Here is a 14,545-nt window from a genome sequence, read left to right as displayed (position 1 = left end):
GAGGCGAAGCTCTGCGCCCGTCGTCTTCGTAATCCCCCAGCGTATTCACTTCCTCGCTCCCTGAGACCCGCGTCCCTCAATTTGCATTCGATAATTCGAACAGTCCGATACAATGCGAACGCGTGCATGCGTGCGTGAGTGGGATTCCGGTGACCCGCCGCAAGAGCTACTACACGCCCAGGCAGATCCTGTGTGGTGCCGGAAGACGAATAGAGGAAAAGCTAAAAAAAAACAGGCACCACTCCCCCCTACCCGCTCCACAAGATTGAGGAAGACGCGAGTCAAGGGGCTGCGGCCTGCGAGTGGACTGACGACAGCTTCCGATGTCGGGATCGGCGCCCCTGCGGCAGGAGACGCCGTGGCGGAAGGGAGCGACTGGCAGAAGCCTCCCGCCTCCGGCAGCAAGCGGCGGCATGGGAGCACAGGCGGCCGTGGACGGATACAAACAAGGAGTTTTTTTTTTCGATTTAAAGCTTTCGTGACTGCAGGGATTCATATTCTTGGTTCTTTCGATAGAGTCAAACCTGATGATGATGATTGCTTGTGTTGCAATCGAAACGTCGTGAGAATGTTATTGTTTTATATTTTTATTATTTTATTATTTCCCTTCTACGTGACTTTACCGAAAGAACCAAGAATAAAAGAACAAGGAGTTTGAGTGGGTGAGCGGTGCGAGGTGGCGCGCCTGGCAGCCACGTCAAGTAAATGAACACCCGGCTCTGTCCCGTGACCTCCTGCCAGCGTCGACAACGCCACTCGAAAAGTGGCCTCGAAGTGCACCTAGCCTGGCACAGACACCACGCCGCTGAGTGGCAGTTCTTGGGCGGTCGGACACGCGTCGACGCGTCGGAGGTGTGCGTCTGATGCCATCAGTGCTTTACATCTCAATGAGAATTCTCGCTCTCTCTATGTCTTTTAAAATTTCTTTTTGGTATTTGACACCGGCAGAGAAAGCCCCTCCTTTTCCAATCCCAATTGCGCGAAGGAATGCACCTTGAATATAGATGGGACCCTTTGTTTGGCCATATCACTGCCGCAACACACTTGATGATTCCCTAGAGGTCAAAGCACGTGTCTGTGTGTGCTGTCGTCAGCGGAATGCATTTAACGATATATCTCCGTATGTGCGTGCGTGCGTGCTTTTTGTACGTTACGAATGGGTTTCGGATTTATATTTTTTTTTTGGTAGGAGTGGGAAGGGATATCAGATTTTCTTTCATTTCTAAGCCCAATTTTTTTTTGCCCTTGAAACTCAGCCCGTCCCTTGCAAATGAGGCCACGCTTCACGTCTCTCTCGCTCGCTCGCTGGGTTTTATTTCACTCACTCCTGGGTAAAGAAAGGAAGGCTAGATTTCTGTGGTTGGTGTTTGTTATGCATCTAAATGACTTTCATTGTTTATGCCACTCAGTGGAATCTTTTGAGTGCCACTTCGCGGGGGTCGTCCTACGAATATACGCGCACCTCCCGCCAGAGAACGGTGGAAATTTCCGCCACTGGCTCAGGGATTAAACAGGAGATATCCACTCTCTAAAACAATTTGTTATCTTTGAATAACGATTATTTTACGTTAAGTTTCCATCACTGAACACAGATTATGCTAATGGTAACATTTTAATATAATGTAACAAGTAGTGACGTCCACCCATAATAAAATAACATGACGACACATTTGGCAGCACAGTCGTGACGCCGTGAAAGTGACGTCATGAGACGCCACAATTTTTGGACGAACGCAAAATCCATTTTAATAATTTTATAGATCATCCGAAAATGTTGCGTCTCAACTAAACATATAAACCATTTTACTTACCAGGTGAAGCCCATCGAGTTATGAGCTCTCTCTCAGAGGCCACCTGGCCGCAGATGATGATAGCTCATCAAAGCAAGCCGACATCATCATCATCATCGCCACGCGTGAGACATTTTCAGTGGCAGCCAAATAATCTTAGACGCGTGTTGATTGTAAATGTGTGGGGGGGGGGGGTGGGGGAGACCGGAGGGACCCGGAGAACGAAGAGAGAGAGAGCACGTGGCCGCCCACATATACAACAACAAGCATCGTCACTTTCCAAGATCGAGCTCGCGACCGTCCTGCGTAGCCAGACGAGGAAGATCACATCTCCCTGCCACCGCGGCACCCGAGTGACCCCGGCCCCGAGAAACGACAGCGCAGCCTCTCTCGACTTGACATCCGCTCAACAGATGCGCAACGGACCCTGTTTGGGGCAGACCCACAAGCGGTCTCGGCGGCGGCCCGGCTTGGTCCATTGCCGAGACCTCCGTCGGTCCCATCAGCTCGCTGGCCTCGTCAACGAGCGTGAACCACCACCGTGACGACAACTGCGGTCATCCTCACGGCGGCGGTGGCGGCCTTCGGCTGTACGAGGGGTCACTCGCATCGCGTGGCGCTTTCAGATGCAGATGCGCTTCTGCGGCCGTCCGGAACGCTCTTCCTTCCGCTATTGGGAAGCCGCTGTAGCTACGCACTTTTCACATCCTGATTGAAAGCGAATATCTCTACAACTGCTTGTATGTGCGTTAGTTTCATTTTCATCGCTGTTGGCTACTCTCACTTTTTAAATCGTCTACATTGAAAAGTCACTTCTTAGGAGCTGTTGTTTTAATGTTTAGTTTTGTCGTCCTTCCGCCGCACCTCCGGTTATCATGGTTGGCCACGTACGGTGCGAAGGAAGTTCAACGCACACTACTGTGCATGCAAAGACCGGGCCCGGGCTGTGTGGTCACCGCCACTTGGCTCTGAGACGTCCGCTGCCGTGACTGCCAGGCGCGACCTGGCCGCGTGGGACTTGAATCATCGCCGCCGCTTGCCGCTGAAGTCGCCCTCCTATCACCCGGTCTCCGTCGACCACAAAGACAAACGACCGATTAGGATCGATAGTTCACTGTGGAACAAACACAATTCTTTTTTTTGTTCCTGGGAAGTAAGTGTTATTTCCTAATTGCTTATGCCTAAAAGTACAGAAAGTGGCTATTGTTCCTCACAAACTTTGCTTTTGTGACCAGGACAGTGATATTTTGAAATATACCTATTTTCAATGAGAAAACGTGTACATTTGTGTTTTTCCTTCACACAAAGTCCTGGTCACAAAAGCAAAGTTTGTGGTGAATAATAATAGCCATTCTCTATACTTTGAGGCATAAGCAATTAGAAAATAACACTTACTTCCCAGGAACAAAAATGGTGTTTCATAGTGTATAGTTAGTTTCCGTTGGGTTAGATCAGGGGTCCTCAAACTTTTTAAACAGGGGGCCAGTTCACTGTCCCTCAGAACGTTGGAGGGCCGGACTATAGTTAAATAAAAACTATGAACAAATTCCTATGCACACTGCATATATCTTATTTTGAAGTGAAGAAACAAAATGGGAACAAATACAATATTTAAATTGAAGAACAAGTAAAGTTAAATCAATAAACTTGCCAGTATTTCAATGGGAACTATGGGCCTGCTTTTGGCTAATGAGATGGTCAATGTCCGGTTCCATATTTGTCACTGCTAGTCGTAACAAGTGATGCAAGTGTGCATCCGTTAGTCTAGATCTGGTTGGAGATTTCAAATGTTTCATTCTGGAAAAAGTCTGTTCACAGACATAAGCGCTGCCAAAGATGGTTGCCATTTGAGTGCATGGTTCCTGAGATGAGGATATGTCTCAGAGGGGAGAGATGCATAGAAATTATGAAGGCTGCTTGACTTGAATGCATCTTTCAGAGAGTCACAATTCTGCAGTTCAGCCAGTTCCATTTGGTAAATTGTATCCACATTTTCAATGTCAATAGAAAATGGGTTACGGAAAAGCTGTATGTCCTGTTCATGGAGATGAAGCTCTTTAAATCTAAATTGGAACTCCTTTTGCAATTTTTCCAATGAATCCACGCATGTTTTGTTTGGGAATTGCAACCAATGGTTTTTCCGCGAACAGATTTTGAGTTGTGGGGAGATGGCAGAAGTTTTCCTCCTTAACTTGTTTGATGAGGAGGCCTAATTTTACTTCAGATGCTTTGACATGTGATTGCATATCACAGATGAGCTTCCCCTTTCCTTGAAGTTGCACATTAAAACTGTTGAGTAGCTCTGTTACATCTGTCAGAAAGGCAAGGTGCCATTTCCATTCTGCATCATTGAGCTCTGGTACATCTTTGTTTTTTGAAAGCAGAAAAGCTGTAATCTGTGGAAGTAAGTCATAGAAACGTTTCAAAACTCTCCCTCGACTCAGCCAACGGACTTCTGTGTGGTACAGAACATCTTCATAGTAAACATTTAGTTCAGACAGAAATTCCTGAAATTGTCTGTGGTTTAGTGCATGAGCTCTAATGAAGTTAACACAAGATTCCACAATTTTCATAACAGAGTCCCACTTCAGTGATTTACTACACAGCGCTTGTTGGTGGATGAGGCAGTGTATGGCTATTGGATGAGAATGGTTATGTTTGTCCATCTTTTGGTTAATGCGAGCAATTACTCATTTCTTAGACCCCACCATGCTAGGAGCACCATCAGTTGTCACACTGGCTAGTTTAGCCCAGTTCAGCTCCAAACCATTCACAGTTTGGCAAACTTTTTCATAGATATCCTCTCCTGTAGTTGTTTCTTTGATGCTTTGCAGTGCAGCAAGCTCTTCTGTGACTTAAAAATAGTCATTCGTCCCACGAATAAAAATTAGAAGTTGTGCAGAATCACGAACATCATTGCTTTCGTCGAGTGCCAAGGAAAAATAGGAAAGTTTTTTTGTGGAGTTTTGCAAATGCTGATGCAAATTGTCTCCCATTTCTTCAATCCGCCGTGTAATTGTAGGTCCTGAAAGACTCACTGTACTAAATAAATCGGCCTTCTCTGGACACATCTCTTTGGCAACAGAAATAAGGCATTCTTTAACAAATTCTCCCTCCACGAATGGTCTGCCAGTGCACGCTATTAGCTTGGCAACTTGAAAACTTGCTCGCAGTGATGAAATATTTAGCTGCTTCTGCTTCACAAAAGTATTTTGCTGAGTTGTTAATGTATTTTTCAGTTTTAATATTTTATATTTTCTCACTTCTCCGACCAAACAATCATATTTATCTTTATGTTGAGTTTCATAGTGTCGACGTAAATTGTATTCTTGAACACAGACACTATATTCTGGCATATCAGACACACAGCTCTTTCATTGTACTGCATGAAAAAGTAATCATAAGTCCACTGTTCTTTGAATATCCTACACTCCGAGTCAATTTTTCTTTTTCTTGACATCATTGTTTCATAGGGACTCAAAATTGCTATTAGTAAAATACCAATATATATACAGCGCTACAAAACAATATACCAGCAATAACTTTGCCCACACAGAGACATACAGACTGCACTGCCCATCAATGCAGTCTGATTGGGGGAACTCCGCTTTTACCCCAGGCTCACACTGGTGCGGGTGCCATTAAAAAGTTAATTACACCTGCAGTTTTGTTCACAGATCGCAGTACATCCCCAGCACACAGGAATATCACTGGGAGTGGAGCCGAGGGGCAAGTGAGGGAGCTGAGGGAGGGAGAGCCAGTCAAGCGCAGCCAGGGGAGGGCTGGCAGCCTTAGGCCTGGGGGGCAAGTCCAGTCAATTGGCCCATTGAACCATTCACCAGCGCAGCCCAATGAGTGCCCACCGCCGCAGCTCAATCAGTGCTCACCAGCGCAGCCAAATCAGTGCTCGCCACCGCAGCCCAATCAGTGCCCACCACCGCAGCCCAATGAGTGCTCACCAGCGCAGCCCAATGAGTGCTCACCAGCGCAGCCCAATTAGTGCTCACAAGCGCAGCCCAATTAGTGACCATGGGCCAGATAAATGTCCTCGGCGGGCCGCATGTGGGCCGCGGGCCGTAGTTTGAGGACCCCTGGGTTAGATCATCGTGCAGGTATAATGTCACGTTTATTTTTACTGCAGCCCTCCACCACCCAATGGAGCCAATGCAATCAGGTTGTCACGTCACGTGGGAAAAGATGCCAAGAGATTTGGTTTATCGGCAAAATCATCTGTCGCAAAGCAGGCAACATTTGACAATGTTCGGACGCCGTTTTGCTGTCAATTACAACCAGCAGTGTCAGGCGTTCATAAAGTGTCAGCTCTCGAATCATCATAAAGTCATTGGTCGTGACAGCCCATGTATACAACTAATTAGGAGTGGGCAATGCAACAGATAAGGGTTCATCAGCCGGACTACTGATGATGCCGATACCCGGCTACCCGTACCCGGCCAGGTACGGGTAGCCGGGTATCGGGTAGGGTACGGGTATCGGGTACCCGGTTGCGGCCTCTGCCCCTTGGTCTCTCTCGAGCGGGCGGCCGCCAGCTCTGGTCGAGAGCCAGAGGGTCCCCCATCCTCGGCAGCAAGTGGCCTCGTCACCAAATGTTCTTGTTGCGAAAGTTTCCGCGTCGACGATCCCTCCCCCCTCCCCCTCTCCACCCGGCCGCGGCCTCCTCCTCCTGCTGCAGAGGCGCTCGGTTCACGGCGTACGGAACAAACCGGTCCCGACCGCTGCCAGCCACCTCGCCCCGCAGTGATTGCCCCGTGTGTGTGTGTCTAACACACGTGTGTGTGTTAGACACACACACGTGTGTGTGTCTAACACACACGTGTGTGTGTCTAACACACACGTGTGTGTGTTAGACACACACACGTGTGTGTCTAACACACACACGTGTGTGTGTTAGGCACACACACACGTGTGTGTGTTGAACTTCGCGCCCCCTACGTAGACAGCCCATCGGAGGTGCAGGACGGCAACTTGGTCTGCTCCCCCGCCTCCTTGCCCCACGAGTAGGGCGCTGGGTTGTTGATGTTGTTGTTGCTGTTGTTGTTGCTGTTGTTGCTGTTGCCCTGTTCGCATGTTCCTTGTGGGGCTGAACCTCTGAGCCCCAACGTCCACCGAGGCGAGCCGTGGACACAACGAACCGGCGAGAGCGACACAGACTGTGGGCTCGTGTGTGTGTGTCTAACGTGTGTGTGTGTCTAACGCGTGTGTGTGTGTCTAACGTGTGTGCGTGTGTCTAACGTGTGTGTGTGTCTAACGCGTGTGTGTGTGTCTAACGTGTGTGTGTGTCTAACGCGTGTGTGTGTGTCTAACGTGTGTGCGTGTGTCTAACGTGTGTGTGTCTAACGTGTGTGCGTGTCTAACGCGTGTGTGTGTCTAACGCGTGTGTGTGTCTAACGTGTGTGCGTGTGTCTAACGTGTGTGCGTGTGTGTTTAACGCGTGTGTGTGTGTCTAACGTGTGTGTGTGTGTGTCTAACGTGTGTGTGTGTGTCTAACGCGTGTGTGTCTAACGTGTGTGTCTAACGTGTGTGCGTGGACAGAAATGTCTGTGTCGATCCACTGCTGGATGAGGGACCGCACACCCCCATCGCCCATCGCGTACGGGAACCAGGGGGTGACTATTGGACGACGCCGCGTGGCAACGCTGCTGGTGAAGCTGGGGAGCACAGATGCAGCAGCATAGGAGTAGAGTACAACCATCGACGTGTGCTGCACTGCCCTCGCCGACCCACCTTGTAGCCCAGCAGACACAGCCTATAGCACCTGCCTTCCATGTGTGTCACCCACCCAGGCGCTATCCAGGCTCGACCCTGCTTGGCTTCCACGATCTGTGTTCAAGCGCGCCTAAGTCACATCTGTGTATGTCCGTATGGGTGCGCTTCTAGCGCTCAGAGACTTGTACTGTATGTAATACGCATGAAGCACTTGTGTTGTATACGTGTGTGTGTACGTGTGTGTCTGTGTGTCTGTGTGCGTGTGTGTCTGTGTGTGCGTGTGTATTCGTGTGTGTGTGTGCGTGCGTGTGTATTCGTGTGTGTGTGTGCGTGCGTGTGTATTCGTGTGTATTCGTGTGTGTGTGTGCGTGTGTGTTGTATACGTGTGTGTGTGTGCGTGTGTGTTGTATACGTGTGTATTCGTGTGTGTGTGTGCGTGTGTGTGCGTGTGTGTTGTATACGTGTGTGTGTGTGCGTGTGTGTTGTATACGTGTGTGTGTGTACGTGTGTGTGCGTGTGTGTCTGTGTGTGTGCGTGTGTGTGCGTGTGGCTACGAGTTGGATATTGAACCTCGAGGCCGTCGTCATTCCACTGCTGAATTGAAGGCCTCCCTCCCCATTCGTGGGTGCTCGCGAACAGCACTTGACTCTAGAGTCTGGCAAGGCTACACGGGGGATCTTTCTCTCTGTCCGTATCCGTGCGTGTCCGTCACCGTTTTGGGGAGCGGTGGTGCAGCGGTTAGCGCTCTGCAATGAATATCACGCCGCGCTCTGCTTTTCGCTTGCAAGTTTCAGATTTACTGCAACATACACCCGTCCTTGGGCGGCAAAAGTCTGGTTGTATCTAGGCGTGCGTGTCCACGTCTCTGCTCTTGTACGAATGTCTACGTCTGTGTGTGTTGTTGTTGTTTGCGCGTCGTGTGCGTGGCACTTGTATGCGTCGTGAATAAACAGCTCGTTCAACACAAGAACGGGCACACACCCAGGAACTTGTCCTTGTTAGAGTTTGTACTCCCCCTGTTCTTGCATGGGTTTCCTCGGAGATTTGGATTTCCTCCCATAGGTAGAGAATAAACCCGTACAAAGTAACAGATATTGACCACAACTTCCCAGTGCTGAAAAATAGCCTGCAAACTACTCAATTGGAATCACTAGAAAGTACTTTTTTTTATTTTGCCAGGTCGGGCCAACTGAGCTATTTTGATATTTTATTTTGTAAGACGTCACCTGGCTGTGACAAGACGATGGCTCAACGAGGTGGACTCATCATCGTGCGCCAAAAACGAGTGGCAGGACCCTCCTGGAAACAAACATGTTTCTTGACCTCGTTGAGGCTTCGCTTGGCCTTGCACTGCGGAATCCACCGGCTTCTTGGTTTCGTCATCGCGGAAGGCGTTTGGTGGGGGGCGATTGTGGATTCACGGCGCATGTGCCGTGGTTGATCATTCAGCGTCTCAGGGGCCGTACATAAATGACGTCACGCACCTAGGGGGGGGGGGGGTCAGACATTTGTGACTGTGTGACGAGGGAGGGGGGGTCACATCAAAATGCGCAACTTTAAATAAATATAGACAACACGTTCTACTTAATTTAAAATACTTTTTAATAAATGTGTTCTCCTACAACATCAGAGTGCAGCACCACATTAAATACGCACTACAATTACAATAGTACTGGTAGGAACCTCCTGGTTACACCAGCCCACAGGGGATTATTGTGTCCGTCCGTCGTACAGGGAGGGGCTGGGTGGGGAGGGAGGGGCTGGGTGGGGAGGGTGGGGCTGGGTGGGGAGGGTGGGGGCTGGGTGGGAAGGGTGGGTGCTGGGTGGGGCTGGGTGGAAAGGGGAGGGGCTTGTCACCCCGTGGTGCCCTTATAAAACTCAACGTTTAACCTACTCACGCCGGCTTGTGCCCGCCCTCACAGTCGGCCATATTTGCGGAATACACCACGCCGCTGTTGACCCTGGCCATTGACCGAGCAAACCAACGTTCCTACCAGCTCCCTCCGCAGGAACGTGTTTTAAAGCGATTTGAAGCATGTTTTATTTTTAGGGGGGGGGGGGCAGAGCTTTGTGACGTCATATTTGAGGGGGGATCTGACTTTTTGTGACGCCGTGTGACGAAGGGGGGGGGGGGTCAAAATCGTCCAAAATCTCGTGACGTCTTTATGGACGGTCGGAGTCGGACATCCTCGAATTAATCTCACTAATCTCACTAATAATAAACTACGGCGACGTCAAAGGTGACAAGACGCTGGCAAGTTGCTGGAGAGCGACGTCCGCCGTTGCTGCTTGACGCGTCGGCGAAGACAAAGATCCCCCGTGTAGCCTGTCACAGACAGTTGGGGCAAGTGCTGTTAGCGAGTAGCACCTATGAAGGGCGGCACGGCACAGGAGGGGGTGGGTGGCCAACACCACGCCCGGCCGCCTTTGTCTCCCCAGTGACGATGTTTACACACCGCACCAGATACTAATTTGAGGCCGAGTCGACCTAGCGGAGGCCCGGGACCGGTTCAGATAATCGTCACCGGTGTTGGCCGTGAGCGGAAATCGAACTCGGATCGCCGGGTTCGTAGCGCAGCATAGCGCTAACCACGACTGCTTTGTCTGGTTATGTATAAACACACACACACACACAGAGGGTGAATAAAAACTCCACCTCGTCGCGATTAACGCTGCCTTATATCAGAGCGGGTATATTGGAGGTGGCCCTTTCTGGCAGTGTCCGTGTGTGGCTCTTTCCTGCGGAGAGGAGATAGAGGGCAGCGACGTCGGACCGACCTCGAGACGTTGCGAGGCGCCAACACGCCGGGCACATCACGGGGACGACCAAGAGGACTCAACTCTGGCCTCGGGCTCCAGGGATGGATCTTGAGCCGCTATAAATCATCGCTAGCCGGGTCCAGGTCATTGCGGGGAGGTGGGTGGGCCGGAGTCTCCGGGTGAGGTCGCGCCGGCCGTGAGAGGCGCGCGAGGATTTGGGGTTTTTTTCATTTTGCGCTGCGCGGGGTCCAGCGGGAGGCGAGGGGAGATGACCCACGGGGCGGCGGGGATCGTGTGTTTGTGACGATGGCGACTCGTCGATTTTATTTGTTGACGCGTGGAGGTCCTTGGGGTGACAAAATAGGAAGTTTTACATCAGCGAATGCACCGTTACATTGCGTGTGTGTTGAACTTCTTTCGCACTGTACGTGTCCAACCTTGCCCGATCGGAGGTGCGGCGCAAGGACGACAAAACTAAACATTAAAAAATAATCAGCTCCAAGCAAGTGAGTTTTCAATGTAGACGATTCAACAAGTGAGAGTAGCCAACAGCGATGACTCGAAATCCCACGGCCGAATCACGCACAAACGGGCTTCCAATCGCGCCAGATCTCGGAGGCTGAGCAGAGGTACCGAGCCTGGGGCAGAGCTTGAGGGTGACCACCGCCACGAAGCCCCCCACCGACCACGTGAACCCCATGGCCCGCGTGGTGCAGGCAAGGCCCTCGGTCAGCATGGGAATTCACCAAAACTACAACACGCATTTTTATATTCTTGGTTCTTTCGGTAAAGTCACGTAGAAGGGAAATAATAAAATAATATAAAACAATAAAACATTCTCACGACGTTTCGACTGCAACACAAGCAATCATCATCAGGTGTGAAATCCACAGCAAGAAAATTTGAATAAAAAAATTAAACACTCATTTGTTCTTTTATCAGGTAAAGGCCCGCTGAGCTGTTTAGCTCTTTTCTTTCAGAAGCGACCCGGCTCTCACAAATGAGAGCTCAACAAGATGGCTTATCACGTGGACATTTATAGCAGCCAAATACTCCAAGCACGTGTTGTTGATTCTAATTGGGGAGGGGGGGGGGGAAACCGGAGGACCCGGAGAAAAATCCACGCGACCACGGGGAGAGAGACACGCGACCCTCAAATGTGCAGGCGTCAGGGTCAGGCGAGGTAGTTTACATCTCCTAGCCACCGCGGCTCCACGTGTACACGCGGCTCCACGTGTGCACGCGTGGTGCTAATTGCCTAGCGGCATCCTGCCAAGCGAGCATTCCCATTCCTGAGAGTTGTGCCCAGGTGAAAAAAAACATTAATTAATGAATGCAAATAAAAGCGAGTTTACACAGCTGTTATTATTTCAGCATTTTGATCGCGTTTAGCTTGCATGGCGCATAGCGCTGCTTCGTGTGTAGGAGGCGCCTCGTTTCCCCGGTCGGTGAAGGTCTTGGACACATCTCGACTCCCATCTTTTGGTGATCCACCCACCCCGTATCGCCACACCTCGTCTCTCTCTCTCTCTCTCAAGTCGTCTCTTCCCTTTCGAGACTTTGTTACGTACAGACGCACGGCGACAGCTGCAGCGTGACGCCGAACCTCTTCAAGGCAACGAGTCAATTCCCTTCTCCGCCTTTAACTTCCCACGTTAAGTCGTTAGTCGGCCGAGAGCCGCCGCCATCGATCTTAATGACTTCATCAGCGAGGGCGCACACGTCACTGAGCGCTATGTTTAACGCGCTAATGGCCACTAATGCGGCCGCTTATTCCGCGACTGTTGTGATTATCGCTTCCATCAGAATCGCCTGCTCGTCATCGCGCGGTGGCGGAGCGAGCATTAGCGCGGGGAGTTCTGAATCCGGTGCCCCCCACCCCACCCTCCTCCATCCCACGGCAGTGGATGGGTGGGTGGTGGGTTGGGGGGGGGGTCCCGGCGCAGTTTCACCGCCTGCGCACGCGACAGCCGTGACGCCGCTCGGCTCGAGGTGGTGCGCGTGGGTCGGAGCGAGGCCCCGGGTCCATTGCAAGTGGCAGCCCGTCCCGCCGACTCATCTTGTCGCTCTCCTTCAACGCGACCGACTCCACCGCGTGCGAGGGAGGTCCATGGGGAACCTCGCGAGGGGCGACGCGCTCGCTCGCTCGCTACTCCGTGTCGGCTCGTTTCGACTCCGTTGTGGCGGAGTTCCATTGCGTCTTCAGTTCCCGTGGCCAATGACACCGGCCCTGACTCTCGACGCTAACGTTAGGGCTGGACACACACACGTGCACACAAATATAAAGTATAATCCAATGCAGTGGATTGCTTTGCTTTCATACGTCTCCGTTAAAGGCGATTGCCGGTAGATTAAGCCACGTCAAATGTAGAAGAGGCTTTGCGGATTTTAGATTTGCCGTTCGCAATGCTCCCGGCAAAGTGATCCGGACCTGATGCGGTATCATTATTCGCGACAGGATAAGAATGTTCACGATATGACGATCATCGCGATATTGGCGCTATATGTACCCACGATGGCGTGGTGTTAACCACCTCGGCTGCTATACAGGAGGTCGTGGGTTCGATGCCTGCCTCTCTCCCCGCGGTTGCGTGTATTTTTCTCCGGGTCCTCCGGTGTTCGCCACCACGACTTGAAACACGCGCTGACATTACTATTTGGCCGCTATAACATGGCCACGTGATGCGTCACTGCGTCGAGCAGCCAGTTGTGGCCACAGGTCGCTTCTGGCAAGAGCTACGTAGCTCGGCGGGCCTTGCCGGGTCAAATAATTGAATTGTTTCTATCTAATTTGAAGCTTTCGTGACTGCAGGAATTCATACTCTTTGGTTCTTTCGGTAAAGTCACGTAGGTAGAAAATAAAACATTTTTTACTGTGGTTTTCCCACCTGATGATGATTGCTTGTGTTGCAATCGCAACGTCGTGATTTATTTAATACCTACGTGACTTTACCGAAAGAACCAAAGAGTATCAATTGTTTCTAGTTTAGTTTGACCCCTCTTGACGAATCGACCCCCACACCCCCGACCGCCTGTCCCTGCCACCTCGGAGGAACTCTCCGCAGACGGCCGTCTCGCGGGTCGCACGGCACGGAGCGACGGGCAAGGCAGACAGAGACAGACAGGACGCACGGAGGCCCAAGACATCGTTCGGCCCGCGACTCCGAATGCTTGTCTCCTCGGCCCGCTGTGTGCAGCTCCCTGGACATTGACGCCGCGCTGGGCGAGCCAATGCCCCCCCGTCCTCCCCCAGGCTGCACCGCGCGCTGGAGAACCATCGCCCGCTGCTCTTTGTTCGCCCGGAGCTGCGGCGGCGCTTTGATGTCGCGCCATGAAAGCAGCACGAGCGGATTTGCGTTGAAGATTGGCGCGGGGGGCGGGAGAGGTGTTTGAGCGAGTTGAGGGAATTTGGGCCATAACTAACTGTGCATTCAATTGAAAGTAGACTATTACACAATTTTCTTAAACAAATTTTAGTTTACCCGGCAGGGCCCATTGAACTACGCAGCTGCTTTTCAGAAGCGTTCTGGCTCTCAAATGACAGCAGCTCAACGAAGTGGCTTATCAACGTGGACATTTGCAGCAGTCGACAACCACTCAAACGCGTCACGTCCATTCTGAATGTGGAGGGGGAAACTGGAGGACCCGGAACACAATCCACGCGACCACGGCGAGAGAGACAGAGAGACGCGCAACACCCGAATGTGTTGCACTTTGAACTTCTTTCGCGCCGTACGTCGCCAAGCGTGCTCAACGAGCTCGCTCCACATCGCTTCACGCGCCTTGTATCCGGGGGGGGGGGGCTGTGACGTTGAGGTTGTGATGCCCGCGACTGAATCGACGCGGATGCTCAAGTGACTGTTGCTGCTGGTGGTGATGGTTTGTCGTCATTCACCACCTACCGCGGTATTCCCCCCCCCCCCGCTTCTCGATAATTCTCGAAATGACTTCCACAACATTAAAGCTGGGACCGTGGATTTTTAGTTTTTTCTCCATCCACAATTGAGATTGAGAAGATGGACGGTTGAAATTGTGAGGTGCGTGTGGGTATATTGACCACAGTATAGCATTCTGTCTTCTGCATAATCAATAATGGTATACTGCGTGTTCCATTAACACGCTTCCCAAGCCCCAGCCGTGGATCACGGGGGTTGTTTGACTATACTTCACCACGCTGGTCAACGCAGCTTGATGGAGAGAGGGTTCAGGACCGGTTCCGTCACCGGTAAGGGCCGTGGACATGAGTTCACGGTGCATGACGTGCACCGCTG

The 14,545-nt window shown here is 51.3% G+C and overlaps 1 protein-coding gene across 1 annotated transcript in view; it reads left to right on the top strand.

Annotated features, from left to right (window-relative positions):
* Positions 1–13,609, top strand: part of LOC133354040 (uncharacterized) — a 24,665-nt gene extending 11,056 nt beyond the window's left edge. Inside the window, exon 5 of the mRNA XM_061570587.1 lies at positions 13,528–13,609. Coding sequence (XP_061426571.1) covers positions 13,528–13,609 — 82 coding nt within the window. The remainder of the gene's footprint in view (positions 1–13,527) is intronic.
* The last annotated feature ends 936 nt before the right edge of the window (positions 13,610–14,545 follow it).

This window comes from Lethenteron reissneri, chromosome 46 (assembly GCF_015708825.2).
Source record: "Lethenteron reissneri isolate LAM-NWPU_2019-01 chromosome 46, ASM1570882v1, whole genome shotgun sequence".
Taxonomy (NCBI): domain Eukaryota; kingdom Metazoa; phylum Chordata; class Hyperoartia; order Petromyzontiformes; family Petromyzontidae; genus Lethenteron; species Lethenteron reissneri.
This window is presented reverse-complemented; position numbering and strand designations above follow the sequence as displayed.